This window comes from Chrysemys picta, chromosome 7, assembly GCF_011386835.1.
Source record: "Chrysemys picta bellii isolate R12L10 chromosome 7, ASM1138683v2, whole genome shotgun sequence".
Taxonomy (NCBI): domain Eukaryota; kingdom Metazoa; phylum Chordata; order Testudines; family Emydidae; genus Chrysemys; species Chrysemys picta.
In genome coordinates, this window is record NC_088797.1 from 27,693,349 (window position 1) to 27,718,991 (window position 25,643).

General features: G+C 40.5%; 1 protein-coding gene across 13 annotated transcripts in view; it reads right to left on the reverse strand.

The window, feature by feature from the left end:
- CACNA1D (calcium voltage-gated channel subunit alpha1 D) overlaps positions 1–25,643 on the reverse strand; it is a 392,778-nt gene that overhangs the window by 61,226 nt on the left and 305,909 nt on the right. For 12 of the 13 annotated variants that reach the window (XM_065551032.1, XM_065551034.1, XM_042849787.2 and 9 more), the window contains 9 exons: positions 25,322–25,405; positions 14,465–14,593; positions 12,857–12,922; positions 11,737–11,828; positions 8,481–8,640; positions 5,946–6,073; positions 5,734–5,830; positions 2,326–2,428; positions 1,017–1,118 (listed from right to left, as the gene is read on the reverse strand). In XM_065551032.1, the coding sequence (XP_065407104.1) occupies positions 1,017–1,118; positions 2,326–2,428; positions 5,734–5,830; positions 5,946–6,073; positions 8,481–8,640; positions 11,737–11,828; positions 12,857–12,922; positions 14,465–14,593; positions 25,322–25,405 (961 nt within the window). Of the gene's footprint in view, positions 1–1,016; positions 1,119–2,325; positions 2,429–5,733; positions 5,831–5,945; positions 6,074–8,480; positions 8,641–11,736; positions 11,829–12,856; positions 12,923–14,464; positions 14,594–24,917; positions 25,002–25,321; positions 25,406–25,643 lie in introns of all 13 variants that reach the window. The other variant, XM_065551031.1, reaches the window with a different exon arrangement.

The following is a 25,643-nucleotide window of genomic DNA, read 5'->3' on the forward strand; positions in this document are numbered from 1 at the left end:
CCAGTAGCAAGTGGCTCCCTCCAGCTCTAAAGCAAATGCTGCTTCTTGAGTCATGCTGAAGAGCAGTGCAGCCAGCATGCTCTCTCTCCCCTAGAGACTGAGAATGTCACCTTCAGAGAGAGATCAGCCTCCACCACCATCGGGTCGGGGATCTTGAGTCTGCTTCCAAACCTGAGTCTGATCAGTCTTGAAAGTACAGTAAGCTACAAAACATACCAGATGATTACAATGGATCTGTATCTTGGATGTCTGGATGTATTACTGGTATGGATGATACTGTGCAACAGATCCTGCACCTTTAAAACTTTAAAAAGCAAGTCAAAAACAGTCACCTAACCCTACAGGATATTATTATGCATGTATATATTGTAAAGAAAAGCTATATATATATTATATATTTATATATAAATATATAACAAAAGATTTGACGTCATTTTGCAGTACGCAATAACAAGTAACATACGTGCCTTGTAGTTCTTGCCAAGATACTGAAATCAGTGGAATTTAAAAATCTATTTACTTTGGCCCATATTCCAATCTCAGTTATGCCTGTATAAATCTGGACCAACTCCACAGTCTGCAGACAGTGGAATTGCTCTGAATTTAAACGAGTGTAACAGAGTGAAGATTTGAGCCTTTTCGCTTAATAAATTTAGCAAAATGTTATTTTTTTAAACAGAAAATAGAAAGGGTTTAGTTTTCTCCCAGAAATATTCAAAATATAAAAGAATATAAAAATTATGTTAAACTTAATTAGTGCAAAATATATGTTCTGCTGAATGCACTGAAATCAATTTTATTTCAATTAATTAAAGATATTTTTGCAAGGAAGAAAATTAACAGAAAAATCTCTCTTTTCTGTTTCCTTTTAATTTAAGAAAGCTTTATTAATCAGCCCTGCCATTATATTATCTAACATACCAAAATATAATATCCAATATAGTTATAGTTTGCTGTTGGTTAATGACAGAGTTCTGATTTTGCTCATAGCTTATTGTAAAGTTTATCCCACTAACCGCCAGCTGGAGGGACAACTTGATCAAGGAGCTTCATGCTGGTTTTCTTCCAGATTTTCTTTATAACTGCTCTAAGTTCTTCATTTGCCTGTTCTAGGTTACCTGTAGAGAGACAGACATAATGATTATGCTACACATAACTTAGAAAACAATTACATTTCACTTAGTGCTGCAATTAATGATTCTTTAGTCCAGGGGTCGGCAACCTTTCAGAAGTGGTGTGCCGAGTCTTCATTTATTCACTCTAATTTAAGGTTTCGTGTGCCAGTCATACATTTTAACGTTTTTAGAAGGTCTCTTTCTATAAGTCTATAATATATAACTAAACTATTGTTGTATGTAAAGTAAATAACGTTTTTAAAATGTTTAAGAAGCTTCATTTAAACTTAAATTAAAATTCAGAGCCCCCCGGACTGGTGGCCAGGACCCGGGCAGTGTGAGTGCCACTGAAAATCAGCTCACATGCCGCCTTCGGCACGCATGCCTACCCCTGCTTTAGTCCTTACATTGAATTGTTTAATTTAAAGAAAAAAGATAAAATGGCTCACAAGGGTGCAAAATACCCTGAGCTCCAGGAGAAATTAGGGAGATTGAGTTATTCACTTAGATTTATGCAAATTCTAACCAAAATAGACAGTGAAAGGGATCTTCTCCAGGCTAGTGTGCAGGCTGGAGCCAGAAGCATTGACTAGCCTGGCTAGTAGGATTCCCTTATCCTGCAGAACTGAGCTCAGCCACAAGAGTGCATATGGATCTGCCACACAATGCTACATACAGAGGCTTATCCTAAGCAGGTTGTTATGGGCAATGGAGCATGAAGTCTTCTGGGGAATGGAGGAGCCACCAGAGGATGGGGAGCAATAAGTAATCAAATACATAGAAAATAAAAAATTAGAAGGAAAAAGGAGACAGAGACAGTAAATGACAGAAAAGAGGGAAGTTGTTTGAGGGTATAGTTAACACAAATTATTTCTTGGAACTGTACTGTCTTTTCTTAATGCACAGTAATAAAAGTCTTCTAAACCCACTCAGATTCAGCCTCCACAGTATATTCCAGTGTCCTTATCTCACCAAATATAGGTCTGTAACGGTTTCCTGGGCCTGTACCTCAGCACTCTCATCCAATTTCTAACTGCAGAACAAGAAAAGAACACTCCAGCCATTTGGGAATATAGCCCTCAATCCAAAACCAGTATTAGGCTTGCTGGTGTCCAACAAGAAGGAATTATGTAGAATATCACATCTCCTGAACTTTTTCTCACCACGTATTTTGACACACAAAGTATAATTTTCACAGATATTATCTTACCTTCTGTTTTGATCTTCAGTGCAGTTCTAACCAAGGCAAATAATGTAGCATTGAACATGACTGTTCCGTCACTGTTCAGTGGCATGTTCATGGCTACTAACCTCTGTACATGGAAAAAAGAAAACAAATGAATCTTTTTTAAAAATTAATTCTTGAGGGAATATATTTGGGCAATAATGTTTAATTATGTTCATTTATCTAAAATGCTGACATGTATGAAAAGAATAACCCCTGACAAGGTATGTAGAAAAAAAATCACATCCCTTAGCTGATGAACAGGCTATAGCTCGACAAGAGAGCATTTTTGCTTAACACCAGAAATGATCCATGGCATTCCAAAGATCCATCTCAGCTGCATACAATTTATTGATGATATTAATAACACAAATTTTTCCAAAAGAGCTGAAAATATTCGGTGGTTTTCATATTTTATTCACGAAGCTCCTTTGCAGACGTCGGGCCAGATTATTGGTGAAGGCTGAACTGCACACAGCAGAAAAGTCGGGCAGTGTGGTGTAAACGTTGCTTTGTGTATGCAAAAGTGTGTGTTCCTGATCCTGCTGCCTCTGCCTCTGCAGCACCAGAGCCCTGGCATTGAGCTAAGGGAGTCTGAGGTCTGCTCTAGCTGACGCCAGTTGCTAACAGCCCCAGGAGACCAATAAATGCAGCTAGGGATCAGAGCAGTGCAGGGGAGTCCTGGTTACACAGCCTGCCCTCTGGCCATGCCTACTGGTCCCTGCTATGCCAGCTATGGGGTGCGGGTTGGTGAAGTGGTGCAAGAGCCTCTGTGCTGGCTCTTTGCTACCAGGGATCCCCTGTATTGAGGGGATCCTCCCAGGGACAGGTTTGACAACTTTAGGGCCAGATTGTGCCAGTAGTGCTGCACAAAACAGCTGCACTGCATGAGAGAATCTGGGTCACTGTTTTCAGCAGTTAGCTTGTTTCAGTTGTTTGTATTCATGTGCATGGCCACCCAAAAGCCACATCATCAAAACTGACTTGCAAAAGCTACTACATTTTCCAGGAGTGCTTTACACAGTATCACACATCTCAGATTCGTTTAATTAAGTAAGCCAGCCTAATTGGAAAATCAGTAATAACTATATTGAATCAGTCTGGAAAGGACCTCCTGATTCAACTAGGGCATGGCTCTGCATAAGACTTGAATTGTCATCTACTCTATCACCATCAGCATTTTAAGCAGTAATCTTTCTCACAGCAGTGCCTCAGTGACCTTGATAAAATTACACTATTTGATCTATCAGAATTTTTTCCTATCTAATTGATATTTCCTCTGTTCTAGTGTAGGACCATGTCTACACTATGAGCTAGGAATGTGATTCCTCTGCTCGCACACACACATACTTGCACTAGCTCTCCTCAAACTAGCCTGAGTATAAATAGCAGTATAGACACTGTGACATGAGTAGTGGCAGCGGAAGCACAGCTTAGCCATGCCAAGTACATACCCACTGGTTTCAGGCCCCTGTGCAGAACTCCAACCCTTGATTAACAAATTAAGGAATGGAGTGCTCTCTCCTATACTTGTGTGTAGACCCGAAAGTGGAATTTCTGACAATTTTTCTCTGTGAAATAATTGCTACAGAATGTAAAATGAAAACAGAACCATTTTTATCACAATTAGATGTTTAACATGTTCAGAAAAACTGCAGGGGTTTCGTAGGGTTACCATATTTCAACAAGCAAAAAAGAGGACGGGAGGAGCCCCGCCCTAGCCCCGCCCCTGCCCCTCCCACTTCCCGCCCCCCCAGAACCCCCAACCCTCCCCCCGTTCCTTGTCCCCTGACTGCCCCCTCCTGGGACCCCTGCCCCTAACTGCCCCCCGGGACTCCACTCCCTATCTAAGCCTCCTTGCCTCTTGTCCCCTGACTGCCCCAACCCTTATCCACACCCCCACCCCCAGACAGACCCCTGGGACTCCCACGCCCCATCCAACCACTCCCCACCCCCTGACAGCCCCCCCCAGAACTCCCAACCCATCTAAACCCCTCTGCTCCCTGTCCCCTGACTGCTCCGATCCCTCTCCACACTCCTGCCCCCTGACAGCCCCCCCAGAACTCCCAACCCATCTAAACCCCTCTGCTCCCTGTCCCCTGACTGCTCCGATCCCTCTCCCCACTCCTGCCCCCTGACAGCTCCCCCCCAGAACTCCCAGCCCCCTACCCCCCGCTCCTTGTCCCCTGACTGCCCCCTCCTGGGACCCCTGCTCCTAACTGCCCTGAAGAACCCCACCCCCTACCTAAGACTCCCTGTTCCTTGTCCCCTAACTGCCCCCTCCTAAGACCCCTCCCCAACTGCCCCCCAGGACCCTACCCCCTACCTGTACCCTGACTGCCCAAAACTTTCTCCACTCCCCTCCAAAAGCCCCCCCCCCGTTTCTTGACTGCCCCCTCCAGAACCTCCCTGTCCCTTCTCCTGCCCCCCCTTACCCTGCTGCTCAGAACAGGGTGTTGGGCTCTGTGCCAGCCGGACACATGGCTGAGCTCCCCTGCACAACACAAAACCCGGTCCCTGGCCCTGCACAGGGCTGCCGGAGCGGGCTGCAGGAGGAGGAGCTGCCGGCCGGCTCAGAATGCAGGGAGGGGGGGGTGGGAGGAGGAAGCTGCTCCGGAGTCCAGCCCGGGACTTTCCTGCAGCCCTCCCAGCCGCTCGCTCTGCCGGGGGAGGGGGAAATCCCGGACATTGTGAGTGCTTTACAAATTCCCCCCGGACGCTATTTTTAGCACACAAAAGGAGGACATGTCCGGGTAAATCCGGACGAATGGTAACCCTAGGGTTTCGTAAATCTGACTTCTCTCCTTCTGAATGCAGATAGCAAAAAGAGGCATCCTGGGGAAATGAGCTTATGACATACATGCAAGGCCACTTGCAATCACTAAGTTAAAAAAAAGTAAACATTGAGTAAAAGCTGGCGTTCCTCTAAAAGAAACTATTTCTCCAAGATTCACTGCCAAGTATAAGAGCTTCTATGGTCTCTTGTAGGTACATAGTTAAGTAGCACAAATGCCGTATGACTGAAGGTTTATTGAAACAAAACACCATATTGTTTAGTATTTCACTGGTAAAATTGTGTTTTAGCCAGTTTCTTGGAAATGCACAAACTATGATAATGAAAATAGAATAATGCTACATTTATACAGCCACTTCTTTTCTCCTAAAGTGCTTTATGTTGGTGTAACTACACTGAAATCAATTTACTGAAATAACAAACTGATTTGAGTGGGCAGAATAAACATAGTGCAAAACTGGAGTAATTCGGTGGTGAATGAGAGCTTATCAGAAGGACAATTTCCCCCACCCATGAAACTGGACAGGATTATCGTGGTAAAGCAGTAAAATTATGAACTATGGAGAAAAACAACCTGGGGAACTTATTTTAAGACCTACCTTGCACGCCACTCTGTGGGGGCACAATTTGCCAAAACCAAGGGGAGGCTGAATGCGTCGCAGTAACGTAACTACATCAAGATGCTTTATTCTTCCCCTACAATAAATATGTACCATTTGTCACATTTATATGTGCCTCTGAAGAAAGTATTTAACACTTTACTTTTATATATTCATTAGGGATATCTGGGCAGAGAAATGATCGAACTTACTTTGCTTCAGGATCATATTCCGACCATATTCTTTTGAATTCATCCAAATGATGTGGACCCAGAATAGACCAGTCACGAGTCAAATAATCAAAGTTGTCCATGATGACAGCCACAAACAGATTGATAATCTAAAAAGCAATTCAAAACTTATATTTGCCTTCATTTTGCTGGCATATGTGTTTATATGAAAGAATTTAACTTTAAACTTTCAGCAGAATTAGAATTCAAGCTGGTTAAATAGTATTAGTGGATACTAGATTTGATAAATATTAAACTTTTCACAGCAAATATGATAACATTATTCTTTATCATTATTTATATTGACATACCATATGCAATCTTGCCCTGCTGATATCTATTCAGAATACTGCTGCATAGACAGGGCCGGCTCTAGGATTTTTGCCGCCCAAAGCAAAAACAATTTTGCCCCCCCCCTTATTTAATTACCCCACCCCCGGCCCCGCCTCAACTCCGCTCCTTCCCCAAATCCCCAGACCTGCCTCCTCCCCCCAGGCTCTCAAGCCTAGGAGGGAGGGGGAGAAGGAGCGACGCGCCGTGGCCACTCGGAGTCTCCCCCTCCCTCCCAGGTTTGAGAGCCTGGGATGGAGGGGGAGACTCCGAGTGGCCGCGGCGCGGGCGCCGCTTCTCCCCCTCCCTCCCAGGCTCTCAAGCCTGGGACGGAGGGGGAGCAGCGGCGCGCGAAACGGCCGCTCGGGATCTCCCCCTCCCTCCCAGGTTTGAGAGCCTGGGAGGGAGGGGGAGACCCCGAGCCGCCGCGCGCGAAACAGCTGATTCACGCGCCGCTGCTCCCCCTCCCTCCCAGGTTTGAGAGCCTGGGAGGGAGGGCGAGTAGCGGCGCACGAATCAGCTGTTTCGCGCACCATGGCAGCAGCAGCGGAGGTGAGCTAGGGCGGCCGGGGCACATTTTTAGGGGCGGCATTCTGGCGCCGGCCATGCCGCCCCTAAATATGTGCCGCCCCAAGCACCAGCTTGTTTTGCTGGTGCCTAGAGCGGGCCCTGTGCATAGATCATTTTCAAATGATCATTTCCAGTTGCTTTGACCACGTCACCTCTCTCTCTAAATCCTTTTACCAGCTCTCTCTTCTCTATCGTATCAAACAAAAGCTACTTGGCTTCACTTTCAAGGCCCTTCATGACCTATTCTCACCCTACTTAGCATCTCTCATTCAGTACTGAAGGTTGACTCTTGCCTCTGATTGGTCCTTGAGGTCAGCCTCTATTGCCCAGTTGTTACATTTTCAAACAAGCATCCTTGTTCCTTCTCCCATGCTGCCCATCGTGCCAGGGAAAAGCTTCTTATAAACACCCAGAAACTCATCTCATTAACCTCCTTTAAAACCCTCCTTAAAACTCTACTTTGCCAGGAGGCCTACAAAAACCTTGACAATGGTTAGCCTGCTTGTGAACTGATATCACAGCCTATTATGCTGACCATATTGTCTCAGTTTATGTCTGGACTGCAGCTGGGACTCCAGCCCAGGCAGACAGACTCACACTAGTGAGACTGTAGCTAGCACATTAAAAATAGCCTTAGAGATGTTGCGGCTCAGGCTGGAGCTTGGGCCCTCAAGCCTAGGAGGCCAGGTGGGCTAGAGAGCTGAGCTCCAACCAGGGGTGGCTCTAGCTTTTTTGCCACCCCAAGCTCGGCAGGCAGGCTGCCTTCGGCGGCATGTCTGCGAGAGGACCCCGGTCCCACGGATTCAGCGGCATACCTGCGGGAGTTCCGCCGGTCCTGCGGCTTCTGCGTACCCGCTGCTGAATTGCCGCCGAATCCGTGGGACCGGCGGACCTCCCACAGGCATGCCGCTGAACGCTGCCTGACTGCTGCCCTCGCAGGCACCGGCAGGGCGCCCCCCGCGGCTTGCCACCCCAGGCACGCGCTTGGAGCGCTGGTGTCTGGAGCCGCCGCTGGCTCCAGCCCAGGCTGCAATGCCCATACTGCTGTTTTTAGTGGATTAGCTCAAGCACCACTAGCACAAGTCTGTCTACCTGGGCTGGAAGGCTCACTCCTAGCTGCACTGCAGAGATACCCTCAGTGTCTCCTCGTACTCCCCTGTCAGTCTATCCATATCTGTTGTTTCTTGTCTGATAGTTAGACTATAAACCCTTGGAGCCAGGGATTTTTTGTTCTGTGTTTGTACTGCACCTTGGACAACGGGGTCCTGGTCAGTGAATAGAATTCCTAGACGGTACAATGGTACAAATCAATAATAATGATACATTATCATAGCATATTTCAGATATCTTGGGGCCCAATCCTGCAAACTGCTACTCCTGCACATATGGCAAGATTGAAGTCAATGGGACTTCATGCTGGAGTAACTATATGAATATAACTGCTGGTAGGATTGGGCCTATAGTTTGAACCAAAGGATTTGGGTGTCCTTTTGAAACATATAACTCTGAAAAAAATATTTTACAAAATGGATTGTGGATCTGGATTTTTGTTGTTAGCTTATTGTCCAATCAAAATGCTAAAACTCACTTGTGCTTCTAAACACTAACTGAACTCACCAAAAATGCACAAAGCATGTAAAAACTGATGAAATAAATAATTGAAAAGTTGCTTCCACATGTGAATTCTTCCCCTGGACTATAATCAGAGTCTGGATCACAGCGTTTTCCAGGCAAACAAGCCAGCATGATTTCCTGCCACGCTTCTCCAGTTGCACACCTTTATTAGGGCACAAACAAAGACAAGATCCATCAAAAATTATTGTTTCATAATGAGCTCTCCATTAGCATTCTAGCACTTGTTTTTAACTCCAGAAGAGCACTGGTAGTGTAGAGTATAGTGTGAGGTGGGTGTGTGCATGTGTGTGTGTGTGTGTCTGTGTATGTGTGCAGCTAGAACCTACAGAATTTATTTGACAATGGCGCCTGTGGGATAGTGTTTCAATATCCAAAAACAACCCTGCTGTCTAAAAGTATGTCTACGTTCCACCTGAGGATGTGATTTCCAGCTTGAGGAGATGTGCTTGCACTAGCTCTCAATGAGTTGGCAAGCAAAAAACAGAATGTAGCCGCAGCAGTGTGGGCGGTGGGATAGGCTATCTGCTCGGAGTATGTACCCATCTGAGACTCTAGGCACATCGTCTGGGCAACGAACCCACCCTACTGTTCATGCTGCCACAGCTACAGTCTATTTTTAGCATGCTAGCTTGATGACAGCTAGCACAAGTATGTCTCCTTGAGCTGGGAATCACACCTGCCGCTAAAAGTGTTGAAAATACCCTAAAAGATCACACAGAAATATATGTTGTGGGTTAGGAGTTGCATGTTAAATTCTGAAAAAATGAATGTTATTTTCACCTAAATTTGTCATTTGAATAGTAAATGCAATAAGCTGTGTCATCTTGAGTTGTACTGGAATGTTTCATGGTGTCCCTGTATTGGAGATGGAGGAGATAGAAGAGATTGGCTGTCACCAGGTGCCTTAATCAACATCAAAGCTGTGGTCTTCCCATTAGCTTCAATCCAGCAGGGATCTGACCCTCTTTGGTTGGAACTGAAATAGCTCATGAGACTGGGACTGAGTTCTATAATATCTTCTTACTTTTGAGGCTAATTATTGCTGTCATTACAAATTATTCTGTAGTGCTTCTAAGGAATTTTTGGTTTATTCGATATAATTGAATCAACCTGATAATTAGATTAATTTGATACTCACCCACTTTCTTTTTTGTTTGTATGTATTTTATGTTTTTGCTTAGTTATTTAGTTTAGTTAATGAAATACTGTATACACATTTGGAAGCCTGAGTGGTTTGGGTGTTCCTCCCCAGAAGTCAGGTTTATAAACGCAAGGGGTGCCTAGGTAAATAAGAGGCAACTGTGTGACCCACCTACTAGTGGTCCATAGAACTGCCCCTAAAGTCCTTCCCATAACTGGTCCCTGAAGTGGAACACTTGGTTTTTGAGGGAAAATTGATCATTTCTCTCTATAAGCAACATGGGTTCCAGAACCTTTGCGGGACTGGCGTGGTAGATAGGAACTGGTCAACTTAAAGGCTGACCTGTTACCCATGAAGTCTATACTCCTCACACAGTGCTTACTACCTTGAGTAGTCTCACTGAAGTCATGTGGGACATACTTATAGTTGGAAGCACTATGCCAAGCTGAGTTTGTAGGAGTTGACCCCTCGTTTGGTTATTTTTGTTTCTAATGTATCACTTGCTTCCACCCATACATACTGCTGTAGTGAAGGAGTTTGTTGTACTTTAGTGTTCAGATTTGGCAGAAGAGAAGCACCTTGAATGAGGAGACAGAGGATAAGGCTGGAAGGGGCTGGCTCTTTCTGGCAGGACACCCTATACAGGGTTCATTATACATACTCTTATTATAGACGATTAATATTTTCCAAAGGGGGAGGCTAACACATATTGGTGTGTGCTAACTGGTTAAAGGTAACTGACTGTGCCTAAAGTACCTGCATGCCAAGTAATTTGTTTGTGAGTGCATATTTTGATTTATGCCTGAAAATGTGGTTTATTTATGGCAGGCCCACCAAAATGCCCATCTGTTGGTAATTTGCTTTAAAAGATGTTGTTTTCTTGATGGGTCATATTCTCTATTCAGTTATACCAATGGAATCCCAATCAGTACCTGGGGGGTTGCGTGGCTGTAACTGAGGCCACGCTGCTCCCTTTTAGTGTGCTGGCCAGTGTGAGAAACCCTTTTCCAGCCTCCCCTTTCCTTCCCTTTCGATCAGCAGTTTTCAAACTTTTTGAGCGGAGCCCCCGCTTTGAATTACAATTACAGATTTTGAGCTGAGCACCCCCACAACCCAGACAAAAATAGGCACAATACCTGCCCCCCCTCAGGTTTTCAGGGTGGGGAAGGGCACATGCGACAATCTCTGAGGGCGGAGCCAGCGCTGGGCATGGAGGCTGCTGGCAGTGTAAATCGGTGCAGCCGTGGTGGATGTTGACACTGACCCACAGGCTGGGTGCCCCGCTGAGGTGAATCAGGGGGTGGAGGTGGTGCTCCCTCCCTGAGCCCCGTCATGCAGAGCTGAAACCTGAGTCGCCTGACGTCACCTCTCGCCCCCTTGAACATTCCTCAGTTCCGTAGAAATATCAGTACATGAGTACATCCAACATATTGAAAAATCTTTTGTTGACTTTTTTATATGATCAAAATCCTTAGGGTGAAATTGTGGCACAAAACTACAGTCCTACATTGGTAGCAGTGCAGAACTGCATCACCAGAGAAGGCATTCTGTTTTAGGGATACTCAATCCCCCTGGTGTTCCTGTCAAACACAGCTGCATTGACACCATAAAAGAGGATTCAGCATCCAGTCCCCTTACCCTTAACAGAGGCTAGTCACAACAGTGGATCTCAGCAAGTGAAGTCATCATGTCCCCACTGTGCTTGGCCCCTGTGTATGAGGGGCCCAATGGAGGCCAAGTCTCCTTTCACCCTCTCTATCCTTTGCATGTTCAGGCTAGGGCCAGGTATAATGTGGCCCTTAATGTATCAAGAAAATTACAATACACTTTCCATTAGATATTATGTATGGAAGCTCTCTTAATAGATTGAGTGACTTTAGGTTATTCTTCTGTACATATCATATACTCTTAAGACTATTCTGTGTCAGTGAACAGTAGAAAGTATGGCAGAAAGGATTACATACCGTCACGCTAAATTACTTCTAACTTTCAAACAGATTTTAAGCAAGCTGACATTACACAAGCTAGAAGCATCTTCCAAATGTCAGTTTAAGAACCCGTAGGTGCTAATAAAAGCAAAGATTAAAATATACCTACCTGAAGAGAAGCAGGACTGCTTGGGGAAAAGTCTGAAAATTGTTGTTTCTGTTAATTTGATTATTGTCCCTCATGGCAACTTTACCAAATACCTGCAAGCAGAAATTGGGATCAAATATTATTTTTGATTCCATTCTACATAATTTTGTCTAAATGAACAGTGGCCATAATCCAGCAGTTTAAATTAGCATCTCTGTGTATGAAAAACAGTTTTACAAATATGATAATTGCTTTCTCTGATTTCTTCACTTCTTCCCTGGATAATGCAAATCTGACAACATGCAGTAAATATTGCATATTTGGAGAATAGGTCTTTAAACATTCAGTGCAACATCACTGAATCTATTATTATACGTTTTATATATCCTCCTATGTTCTGGGTCAGATTATGTTATCTTTATTATTTATATTACACTAGCACCTAGTGGTCACAACTGAGATTAAGATCCCATTTGTGCTTAGTGTTGCATATACTCATAGTAAGACATAATCCCTATCCCGAAGACTATGCAATCGAAATAGACAAGACAGACACAGAGCAGGGAACTGAGGCACAGAGCGTTGAAGCAATTTGCCCAAAGTCATATAGTCAGTCAGTGGCAGCACAGGGAATTGAATCGAGAACTCCTGAGTTCAAGTTCAGTGCCTTGACCACATAACCAGCCTTCCTTTCCCAGTAGAGTATTTCAGATATTATATGACATTGTATTATATATGTATGTGATATTACGGAATATTAGAGACCATTATCCTACCTGTTTTAGGAAGATTTATATTATTGTGCTGTACATGCATAATGTAAAATTAAAAATCATAAGGGCAACTGTCCCGTTCTGGTGAATGAATGGGGAAAAGGGGAGAATCAGAAAGGAAAGCCACTCCATATAGGATGTTCCTCACCCCAGTCTAACTGTAGTGGAGACTTCCCTCTTTCCTGGGCTGTGCCAAACTCTTATACCCTTTGGGGACACAGGAATTCACATGGGGGTCGTTCTAGCACACAGATCTAGCCTAATGTCTTTATTAGCATGGGCAGAACCCCAGTGTCATGGGAAAGAACAGTCTATCAGCGGGAATATGGCAATATACTCATTTTCAGGGGAAAATTACTCATAATTACCTGCATTCCGATAACAGCATAGATGAAAAACAGCATAGCTATCAGAAGAGCAACATATGGCAGAGCCTAAAACAATGGGAAAAGCCTTCTATTATTTTTTAATAATTTCAATTTGTGGAGATTTTTTTAAAAATAATTTAGCCCTTCTATACAGATTTATCCAAGATTTTAGTTTTTGTACAAATTATTAAAATGTCAGATAAGAACTCAAATCACTTAATACTCTTCCATATACAATGGGCACACTATTAGAGTTTATAGCCCAGAATCTCTCCTGCTGGCAAATCTGTTCAACACAGAAAAAAGGAGTGGGGCAGTCAGGGACTTGTAACCACTTCCTGATTCTCAGGGCAGACCTGCTGAGGCCTTGGTCTCAGTGTCAGTTAGAGGAGTCTAGAGGCTGCTCTAACTTATGACAACTAGCGTGGCTCTTACGGGACCATATGCCAATTGAGAATTGGAAGAGTAGTGGTGTGCTTTAAGCCCTCTCAACCATGACATGTCCTCCCCCATGATACACCCCTATGTTGTGGGGAAGGGGCAGTTTATTCCAGGTGAGAGCTACCCTATGCTAGGGGAACTCTCAGCTAGCTCCTTAGAGACAGGTTAGGCCACTTTGCTCTGTCTAAGCAATGTAGAGTAGCCAGAGGAGGGGACAGAATCTGAACTGACATGTAATATATGCATGTCAGTAGCATGGATGGCACTTCCACTCTTCAGAATCAGCATATTACAACCAAATAATAAATATTTCAGATGATTTCTGCCAGAAAGATATTTATTTATTTCAAAACATCAGTTCTTCTATTTTATTTTAATTACAGTTAGCCCCAGATTCTCCAAAAACGTAAACACTTAATATTATACATGTCAGTAGTTCGATCGATTTCACGTGCATAAGTGTTTGCAGTTTCAGGACCGTAGACATCTATCTATTAAAGAGGTAAATACCTCATTTACATAATCACAAAGTTAAAGCATTTGAAGACATGTTCATAACCCTCTGAGAATTTTTGATCCCAACAAGTACTGGTAATCATCTATCTTTAGTTATGTATGCTGTAGGGGAACATGGCCTACATAAATATGTCATATATAACTTATTGTGCAATTGTATGAAAAGCCATCTTTAGAATTACAAAGTCACTTGTAGAATAAGTACTCTGGTGCTTATAGATCTCATTGTAAAACCTAAGATTACAAGACTAAGGGTAAAATCCTGGCTGCATTGAAGTCAATAGCAACGCTTTTATTGACTTCAGTAGGGCCAGGATTTCATCCCATATACACCTCTACCTCGATACAACGCTGTCCTCGGGAGCCAAAAAATCTTACCGCGTTACAGGTGAAACCGCGTTATATCGAACTTGCTTTGATCCACTGGAGTGCGCAGCCCCGCCCCCCTGGAGCGCTGCTTTACCACGTTATATCCAAATTCGTGTTATATCGGGTAGCATTATATCGAGGGAGAGGTGTATTTTAAATTCCATGTAATGAGCAGTAACATATAATTACAAGAGTAATATTTTGCTACTTGCATCCTGAGCCATAAAAATTAAATTAGATTTATTTACAATTAAAAGGCAGATTTAACATTATCATGCTCACCTGAAATGACTTAATAAATGTCCACAACAATGTTCTGATTCCTTCACCCCTGCTGAGAAGCTTCACCAATCGCATCACTCGGAAGAGACGGAAAAAAGTGATGGAGATTCTAGCGCTGTCTTCAGAGTTCTGAAGGGTATCACGGAGAAGTGAAACCAAATAAAAAGCAGAACATGCAACACTTTCAGAAAAACAACAACAAACACAATGGTGAAAGAGGTAAGATTTGAAAATGTACTTTAGGGTCTTTTCATCTTTATAAGCATGATATGAAAGGAAAAATTACATGCTAAGAACACAGGATCTGTAGAAATGCTTCACACATCACATGCATTTCCAAGTTTCCTAGTTTGTTAATAGGATCATGTTGGGTTCATTTGTAGTAGAGTTCAATAGTACATTGACAACGAATGCAAACCACTGCATACACTTTGCTAGTAGGACAATTATGAAAAATACAGAAAAATCGGTGGAAAAAATAGACATGGTCAAAAGAATAAACTCAAGTAGAGGTACAACCACTGGGGTCAGTTTACTAATCTTACCCCAGACTCATCAGTTGTGACAGTTTCAGTTGGCTTTGGCTTTAAAAAATTAAGAACATTATATATTAAAATCAAACAAAAGATAAAAAAAATTAATTCAACTTCACCATAAATAGGAGGAAGGACATTTTGAATTTCTAAAGGTAAATTAACAATTTTTGTTTGTTTCTTGGATAAACATGGTTATCCTCATTAGAAAATACTCCTTAACATTTCCTATGACATTACTGGTTGAGTAAAACCAAATACTACAAGCTTACTGTCAAAAAGCTAAAAGGAGTCACTGTAAACTAAATACTAAAATAGGCCCTACCCCTGCTTCCATGCAAGCCAGTGTGAGTTTTGCCACTGTCTTCAATGGGAGCAGGATGTTTCAAATCGTAGATATAAACAATAAGTGAAACTGGAGACAAAGACTTTTGTGTTAAAGCAGCATCTCAAAGTCCCTTTGCTGCTGAGCTCTTTTTTTAGGTTTAATTCATCCTTCACTGGTTGTCCAACCATGTTCTAATCACTGGGTATTGATATCACATCACGAGTTTCTTAAAGTGAAGTGACTCACTGAATTATTTAACTGAACTATTCTTTGCTCAACATTCTTCTCTGCAGTGCTTAACAGAAACAGATACTACTTTGCTAGAGAGAGACACAAACATTTTTAGTGCAGTTGATGTTGTTAGGAAGACAGCCTTTGCTGTAAGCTTTGTCATTGCCAATGATAAAAAAACATTTCTCTTTTATTCCTATCCAGGCATGTTTTGAGTTTGATTGTTAAATAGGTATGTTAGAATTTCAAGGTCTAAAAACTAACCATCATAGATCTAACAATTTACATGGAATTTTATACATATCTGACAATTATGGACCAAATTCTAGGCTTCCTCTACTCATGGGAGGAGGAAAGGGAGGTAGAAAACCACTCCAAGGTTCTCCTTGAAGAGTTTTCCCCAGATGGTTCCATCAGAATCAAGTGATGATGAGGACAGAGTAGGTAGAGTTGGCACTCCCTAGGAATGAACATAGGGTTTCACTCTCAGAACCTACAGATCCCTGGCAGAATAATACTTATGTAGGCTCTGGGCTTCCATGCTGATTCTGAACACACTGCCCATGCTCCAGAACTTAGCCAGTGCAACTCCACTGCAGCGGTGCAAAACAAACACCAAAATATATGAGCCCATTACAGCCAGATCTTTATTAGTAGTATTAAGAGTCTAATTGTTGTGCCGTTTGCTTTTCAGCCAACATAGGTACTATGAAGGGACCATAAGGGGACTGTGGAATCAAAATAATCATGTTTTCTAATTATATACAACCTGCAAATCCTATCTAACTATATACATTGCTGCTGTGGCTAGGTTCTAGTAGTTTCTGAAATATAGAAAACAGTAAGGGATACTAAAGGCATTAAAAGCTATTTAAAAGAAAACTACCCAATTCCTAAGCACTGCACTAATGCTAACTGAGGGTTAGGTCCTGTCCTCAGAAATATGAGCAGACAATACCATGAAAAGCACCTTGTAAATCAGATACAGTGCCTGTAGCGTTTGTACAAAACACACAGAGAGGTTAAAAGAAAGAAGTGATATCAGATCATTGCTGCATAGGAAACTCACTGAATATATATATAAAAAGAACCCTCAAGATAAATCATTTACATAGTGACCTACTTAAATCAACCGCAGATCAGCACTAGTACATATAGACACACAGCTTGTTAAAATATTGGTGCAGTTGTTATTTTCTACAGAACTAACAATTCTTTTTCAAATCCTCTTAAAAATAAAGGGCCATGGAGCTAGGAAGATTTACACCAGTTGAAGATCTGGTCCAAAATTACAAAATCTTCCCTGTATAGTGTTTTTGTAGCTGTGTTGGTCCCGGCATACTGGAGACACAAAGTGGGTCAGGTAGTATCTTTTACTGGACAAACTTCTGCTGGTGGGAGGCAAGCTCAAAACAATATCAGAGAAAGTTGGTAATATTTTGTGTTTACCAACTGTGACAAGATCTCTTTACACATCTAAAGACTGGGAGTTAAGATACTGATTATAAAAGAGACTGTCCAGGACAAAGATGACCGATGTATTGGATAGCAGGCTTAAGCTCCATCTTTTCCATCTGTTATGATTTAATAAATACTTAATTCCTATTCCTGAACAGTAAGACAGAGACTAGATTACCAAATTTGTATGTGAATAGTACCACTGCAGGGGCTCAAGCGAAGACGAGTGTAAAATCCCTCTTTTTGTTTTCCTATCTAAAGGACATTTGTGTACATGCACATTCTCCTCTCATAATTCATCTTTTCCCCCAGTTTCCTTAGTCTAAGTGGTCTTAATCCTTTATTTGTGACAGCTAATCTGCAACTGCTAGAGAGGGTTATGATGTCATAGACAAGGAATTATGAATTATAGATACTGGTGAGAGCAGGCCAGGAATGAGAAAAGAAAACATCCTCCTTAAAATGATATACAGTAGAATAATAACCAGTATGGGGCTAGGCATTAGAAACAAAAATGAAAATATTTCCAGTGAAGTGTTCTTTTTTTCTCTAGAGGCCAAAAACATTCAACTTTTGTCCCTTACTTTCAATACCAAAGCTTTAAAGTCAGACCCTTTTTATCTAATCGCTCTCTCTCTCTCTCTCTCTCTGGCATTTATAACACATCTGTCAGGGCAGTATCTAGGTGTCTACTAAAATGAATGACTGTAATTAATGTAACTGTGTGATAATTCATAGAGTACACACATACACATTGAGAAGCAAAAACTTCATTTAAAAGGGATTAATGTGGTTAAGGGTAATATACGTTCATTGCAAACCTTTAAAAGCAAGGAATGTCAAAGTGTGGGACATCTTTTAACTGTACTCTAAATGTCCACACAGCATGTTTCTACTGACAATGACACAGAGCATCTTCACAAAGGAACTTTCTTCCACCTCCTACTGATAATCACCCTAATATAAAATCTTAATTACAATCTCTGCAACATTAGCTAATACTCAGTGTTTACGTATGTGAACAGAATAAGCGGGTGGCATGTTATGTGTTTGTGGTACAAATATGAGGTTATAATTCAGATTTTGGGGTTGGGCAGAGAGGGCTCTTTTTGACCTTGCCTGTTGACAAAAGTGTGAGTTTGAAGAACTACTTCCTGTAGGCAGCCTGTTGAAACCTCCTGCATCAACTCCTCTGATGAAAAGGGTGTATTATTGGCATCCAACCAAACTGAGCATTGACGGGCATATGTCTGCCCAATCTGGTGGGGGTTTTGTATTTGAAATCACCATTTATATCAGATTACAGTGACATGATTTGAGATTTGGTTTGTCACTCAATTTGTCTTGGGCATAAGGCTATGGAATAGACACACTCACAATCACTGAACCAAATTCTGCCTTCTGCCTTCCTTAATTGCCTTGCTGCACTTAATGGGGTGGCCAGGTATGGATAAGATAAGAGTTTGGCCTAATGTTGCTATCTTTTCTCTCAGCCATGCTCCAACTACACCAAGAGCCTAATTCAACAAAACATTTAAACATGCTCAATTTTAAGCATGTGATAAAGTCCATGCTTATGAATAGTGTTTTAATAGCATGTGTTTAATAGTGTTTTAATTGCCTGGCCATTCTTATGTTCTGGTGAATCACAGGCCAAATCAACAGCTTTCTTTACCCTCCAAAAAAAAGATCAACTGAGAACAAACCTTTCCCTTAGACTTCCTGATCCAAATATTCACAACCTGCTAACAATCTAACTCCATGTTTTTCTTGTTGCATACAGAGAAGTAAATATATCTCTCAATTACTTCAGTTATTATCTCAGTAATAACTCTTCTGACATCTCTCACCCTGCAGTGAAAGTAAAGTGGCAAATAAACCTTCTGACTTTGGAAATGCATATCTTTTAAGCTACACTATATCAAACTGCAAACAATGCAAAACTGATTACATCATGCATTTGAAGCAAACTGCAATTCTGTGATAAAATATTAAAATATATATATGTACATATATGATGTGAGACAGTGGATACGAGTAGACAGTGTAGATCAAATGCTTCCTGTTATAGAAGTATATCAAAGGGCACTATGTTATGCCAGGGTGTGAAGCATTAATTTATTGATATGACGCAGCAGGAAAAATCTGAGATACAAATATATGGTGACAATAACATAGGTAAAAAAAACATCCAAGTTGTTAAAATATCTTTAAAAACATGAAGGGCACAATAATGTTTTTTAAGAGCATAAAGACAGTGATTCAAATGTGGCTGTTGGTTTTTTTTTCATAATATTAACGATGCCTATGGTGATCCTAATTCAAAAACCAATCAAGTGCTTACATATATAGTGTTCAGTAAATATTTGGAAGGATATATTTATGTAGGGAAATCTAATATGGGCATGGGAAATAATTATTTTCCCTCTAAAACACATGCATTTAGTACTATAATATTATATTTTAAATGTTGCATTTATATCGTACCTATTGAAATAAGTGTGAATTGACCAGATTACTAAATGACTGTCCCTTATTTAGTAATACTAACCAAGGCCCTGATCTTGGAAAGGGATCCATCCCTGTGGACCCTTACATTCACATGGTCAGAGTTACCTTATATTATGAGTCATCCTGATAAAGTAACTCAATTATCATAACTTAACACCTCCATGAAAATAACTCAGAAGATAACTAATATTTTAGGGGTAGTGTGTGGATTTATTATTGCAATCGTGCTTTGATGTGCTTAGATGGAAAGCTCTATATAAAAGCACAGTTTTCTGAACTATTCTTAGACATAAAAAGATAAATTTGCAAACAAGGCTTAAGCTGAACCTGCAAAATATGCACAAACAGTAAATGCATTTACAAAACCAATATTCACATGAAAAACATGCGTGATTGCAAATGAATATATGCAAATACCTAGCTGTGCAAGTGACCCTTTAGAGCCAGATTCTGCCACTGTTAGTCATGCTGAGTAGTAGCTTAGGTACTTCACAGGCAATCTCATTTAGTTCAGTTAGACTACTCTGTGAGTAACTGCTCCCCACTGTCAGCAAACGGTTCACAATCTAGCCTCATAGTCTGCATGTGCAAACATGTTTTTTGAGTACAGTTACCCCTGTATCTGCATATGTAAAAATGAGTAAATTAAAAATAAAGGCCTGATTCTGATCTCACACTGGTGTAAATGAAGAGTAACTCTGGTGAAGTCAAAGGGTGAAATCCTGACCCTATTGAAGTCAATGAAACTTTTGCCACCAGTGTAAAATCAATGCAAGTGAACTACAACCCAAATGAGGACCTAAAGATCCCTTCTTTGTTTTGCTTGATTTGCAACCGTAAATTTAGACTGAAAATTATTTGTAAGTCAATATTATACAATTTATAGCCCTGGAATGCTAAAGTGGTATTTCTTTATGCCCATAGGACAGACTGGCCAAATTCTATTTCTATGGGGGATCTTCCTGGCTCGTCCTACTGCCCTGGCCCACTGATGTCTGCAATGGTAGATTACAAAATTTTACAAGTCTCACCTATGTTCATTTACAGACTCATAAATTCCAAGGCGAGCAGGGACCAATGTGATCATATAGTCTGACCTTCTGTATAATATAAGCCAAAGGACTTCCCCAAAATAATTCTAGCTGGAACTATTTTGGGGAAGTTCTAGGCCTGTGTTATAGAGGAGGTCAGACTAGAGTATCACAATGGTCCCTCCCTGTTGTCCTTAGAATCTATGAAACCATCAATAAACATAAGTAAGACTTGCAATATTTTAAAAGAGGTGAGTCAAATTTGAATGGTTTTACTGGGGAAGCGAGAGCCAAGATTACTGGTACTGTCACCTTAGGCCCTGTTTCAGCGAAGCACTTAAAATGTGCTTAACTTTAAGCATGAGATCAGTACCATTGGGATTAAATAAAAGAGATACAGTTGAGACCAGGAAAGCAAACCTTCCATATTTTTTTGACATTTTAGCAGCTCGTGAACAATCAAATGTTAATGGTGAAAAAGTAAAAAGCATGTGAATGTGAAGCTCTTGTAGACAAACTACCAGTGTACAACACAATGTGAACATGCTTCTGAGTCAGCACTGACAGTCATCCAAACTGTTTCTCAGTGACAAATGCAAAATGTAAAATAACCTTTCTGTAACCACAAGCTCCAAATGTATCCTGTAATTACATTTCAGAAATATTTATCTTTGATTGTCTTGTGGTTAAGTTACATATGTTCAAATCCCAGACTGCAGCAATCACATTTCATGACTCACAGTCACTGTTCTCTGATTTTTTAATATCTTTTTTTATTTAGAAGGAACAATTTAGATGACCAAGCAAGATCTTGTGTGTCATTGGAAACTCCAGAAAACAAAATGTGAACAAAGAAATAAAAAATATTATATGGCTTTAGTAGTGCTTTTATTATTTAAATTGCTATACCATATATATATTTATTAATATATACTTGCCTCTAAAAATTTCTAAAAATAAAATGAACATGAAAACCAATTAGGTGGCAGAAAAGAAATATTGGCAGACGGTAGGGAGATTAAATGACAGATTAACTAAAAGAAACAACAACGGCAAACTGTGTATATATATTGGTCTGAGGTTATCTATATCATAAAATGCGTCAAGGAACACATGTGGTTCCTGGGCATGGCCTTGATCCTGCAGAATGATAAGCACTCTTGTGAGGTTCTAAACACCCTGAACTCACCCTGACTTGCATGGGAGTCGAGGGCATTCAATATCTGATATGACTACATAGCAAAATCCTCTCCTGGACACACAGTGAAAGAAAGGTTACAGGACCACAAGAGTCAATCTTCAGGCATCATATATATTATTATAAAACTTTGAAATAATCATATCTTATAAAATAACAAATTGAAAAGATGACGTATTTTACTAGATCTCATACTACCATCAGTATGACACTTAAATGAGAAGTCCAACCCATTCACTTGAACAAGTTGAGTCAGGTACAGATCTCACACTAATGTAAATATGAAGTAATTCTATTGACCCTTGGAGTTATTCTGGATTACACTAATGTAAAATCAGAATGTAGCCCAGTTATTTTCACAGAATGAGGCAATTTCTATGTGGAAATATATAGAAATGTTCAGCTGTTGGTCTGAACATCCCTATGTGTTGGCGAGACTTCTAAAACCTTGCTGACCCTGAGATTTAATCCACTAGTGTAGCTGCACCAGTGCAAACCTTTATGTAGATATGATTTACACTGCTGCAAAACAGTTTGCACTGGTGCAGCTTACAAATGTTTTTAACTACACTGGTGTAAATAGTGCAGGTGCAGCTACAATGGTGCCTGAAATCTCAAAGACAATGCCTTAATAACATCCTTGCGGTGCTACAAATATCCCAATATCAATCCATTTTCTATCACTGTTAGAAAAAAAAGTAGTGTTGTACATAACATGTTGGAGGATGCCATTGAAAAATGTTAATAAAGTGATTTTGAAAATATAAGATTCTAATTTTAAAAGTTTTGATCAGTTATATGGAGACGAACAAAGTAGGAATACTCACTAGATCACAAACAGTAGCCATATAAAAGCCGAAAATTTTTATAGAGTCTACAGTAACTAATATTTCATGTTGGAAATGGGAAATCAAACCTAGAAACCAACTACAACATATCCACACTTTCACAAACAAATTAAGCACACTAAATGTAATACAGAGTAAAAACAGAGATGAAAAAAAGAGTCTGTTGTGCAGTAGTAGAAGACATCAGCAATGAGACTTTTCTATAGTGAGAAGGCATGAAAGGCTCAGAAATGAAAGTGCTAACACTTTAAATCTAAACACAAAATACAGCGCATGCACGGAACTAGAGCTCTCCAGTTTTATCTCCAGACAATTTTCAAGCCAAATACGTGAATTAGTACAAAGTCATAGAGTTTATCACAGATGAAAACTTAGCAGTAATCAGTTATACTTACAAATAATGCTGTCAGATAAACCACTGTTAACACAGTGTTAACCGCAGACTATCATAATTATATCTCGTATACTATTTTCACCACCCCTTCCTATGTGAATACATTTTGTAGCTTTAAGGGAAAGCAATTTTAGGTGGCCACATTTCTGTATGTCCCAAAAGTCATACTTCCCCATACAAAACAACATTTGTGTATGCAAGCTGGATAATAAATAACTACTTGAGCTAAACTTGGAAGTCCAAGTTTGGGGCATCAAAAAACTTGGGCCTCGAAAAACCATGACAGGCAATTTTGGGCACACAAATGTAGAGGCCGCTTTTGAAAATCTGGCCAATGAAGTGCAATTATCCTTAAGAAATGTCTCTGTAAAAATGGAATAATGGGGGTTCCATGTTCACTGTCCCATATGACCATCCAGCTCAAATTTACTCAGTCCACTAGTAAAAAGATTTCTTTCCCTTAACTACCAGCTGTGCAAAGTCTGCATGAAATCTGAAAGTCAAACTGTGTTCTTTCTGGCTTCCGCATCATCACCATTGTTCTCAAACCCCCCTGTGTAGTAGTAGCCAGGGTAATGAGCAGCTTGTATACTGTACATAATTCAAAATATTCTACACTTGTCAAAACCAAAAAAGAACGGAATTTTACTATACAGTAACTTAAAATTATTTTGATCATGTTTATTCTCTTATTTGTTAATTTTCAAAAATTTCTAATCCACATAGGAATTTCAAGTTCTTAGTACAAATTAGCAGATACCTACTGTGTGCTGGTTTAGACATTTAAAAAATTATATTATAACCTGATAAAGCAGCATATTTGTTTCCATATCAGTTTCAACACATGTATAAATTTTATTAAATGTGTATTACAGTGCTTACCAAATAGGCTAGAACCAAAGAAGCTTAAAGCTTTGCATATTATTGTCTCTCAACTATAACTACTCTGACTGATTTAGGCCCACCCCCATCATTCTTCTCCCTTCCCTTCTTCATGTCCCTTGAGGCACTAGGAAAGAAGTGATACTATGCTCCCCAACATGACTTTGACCAGCCCCTAAATAGGCTGTGTATGTAGGGGAAGCTACTCATGTCCTCCCCTCCTCTTGCACATCCCCTCAAAAGCTGGTTAGAAGCTGGGCCATAGTTTGTTATTTATTCCTTCTCATAGTTTATCTTGCTTGGTGTAATGCCAGTAAGTGTGATATAAACTAAACAGAAAGCATCTACTTTCTATATCTGCTACCCTGCATGTCCTTGGGAAGAGCTCTCTCCCTTGCCCAAATAGTCTCATCCAGAATGTTTGTCAAGAGGCTGTGGCTCAAAATTTTGGCCAATCTAAGATGGCTTTATGGAATTCACAAGCTTTTCAAACTGCATTGAAACTCCAGACCAATTTCCTGGAGGAAGGAAAGAGGAAAAGCAGTAAGTGCTATGCTCTTTCTCAGCAACTGAGAGCACCCTAATTCCACCAGCCTGGGAGACATGAATTCCTAGATCATTCTCAAACCCTAGGACTCCCACCTGAAAGTACATGGCTTATTAAACCACTGAGCCTTGAAGATCACTATTAGATGCCTGACAGATTAGGTCAAATTACTCACAAAAAATTACTGGGCTTCAAATTGAAATGGGTGTTAGCAAAGATCTGTTTTTTCCTTATTTAAAAAAATTAAATGATTTAAAATATATTCAGCATATATGTAGAAAGAAAAATTAATACTCATTGTTTTAATATTTTATGTCTATGAGTGCATATATATGTGTATCTATCTATCTATAGTTAGAGCTATATCTGTATCTGTATCAATACTTTAGTTTTTTACTCTAGAATGTAAAATATGGATTTATAGGGCAAAGTTTACATTTTCTGTATTGATGACAGCAATTACTTTTGAGTGCATGAACAGTTGTTACTTACATTAACTTCTGTTATAGCAATATCAACGACGCTACCAACAACAATTAAGGCATCAAAAGTGTTCCATGCATCAGTGAAATAGTGCTGTTAGGACAAGCATTCAGCAGAAAGAGAGCAAAGAGAAAAACACAAACAGAAAAAGAGAAGAAAAGGACAGTGTTATAACACAAAAACATTCTAAACTTCTCTGATGTACCAACATACAATCTTTCTGTTTGAGATAATCAGAAGTGAAAAAGGCTATTTATTTCCCATATCAACATAACTGAGCTATGACTGGCCTGTTTCTAAATGCAAAGTTTAGAAATGTTGGATCAAAATCTGTGACTTGTCCAGATGATGGAAATAGTGGGGAGACAGAAAAAGAAGTGGGGACTGTGGGAATTAAGCTGAGGTATACTCACATCGGCTTCACTGAGAACGACGTCTACTATGCTGCCAATAACGATGAGGGAGTCAAACGCATTCCAGGCATCACTAAAATAGCCCTGAACAGAGCAGGCAGGGTGCAAATGTTTGTGATTACACATGAAATGTCAAATATTTGCATACTTCTGTTTAGTTTTGCATAAACAGAAATTACTAAAAACAAAACCTGTGATCTAATGAGAAAACAAAACAAACAATATTGCCTACTGAAGGAAAAGTATATTTCTATATATATATACACACACATATAAGTATATATAGCAAATATATATATACATGTGTATATATACACATGTA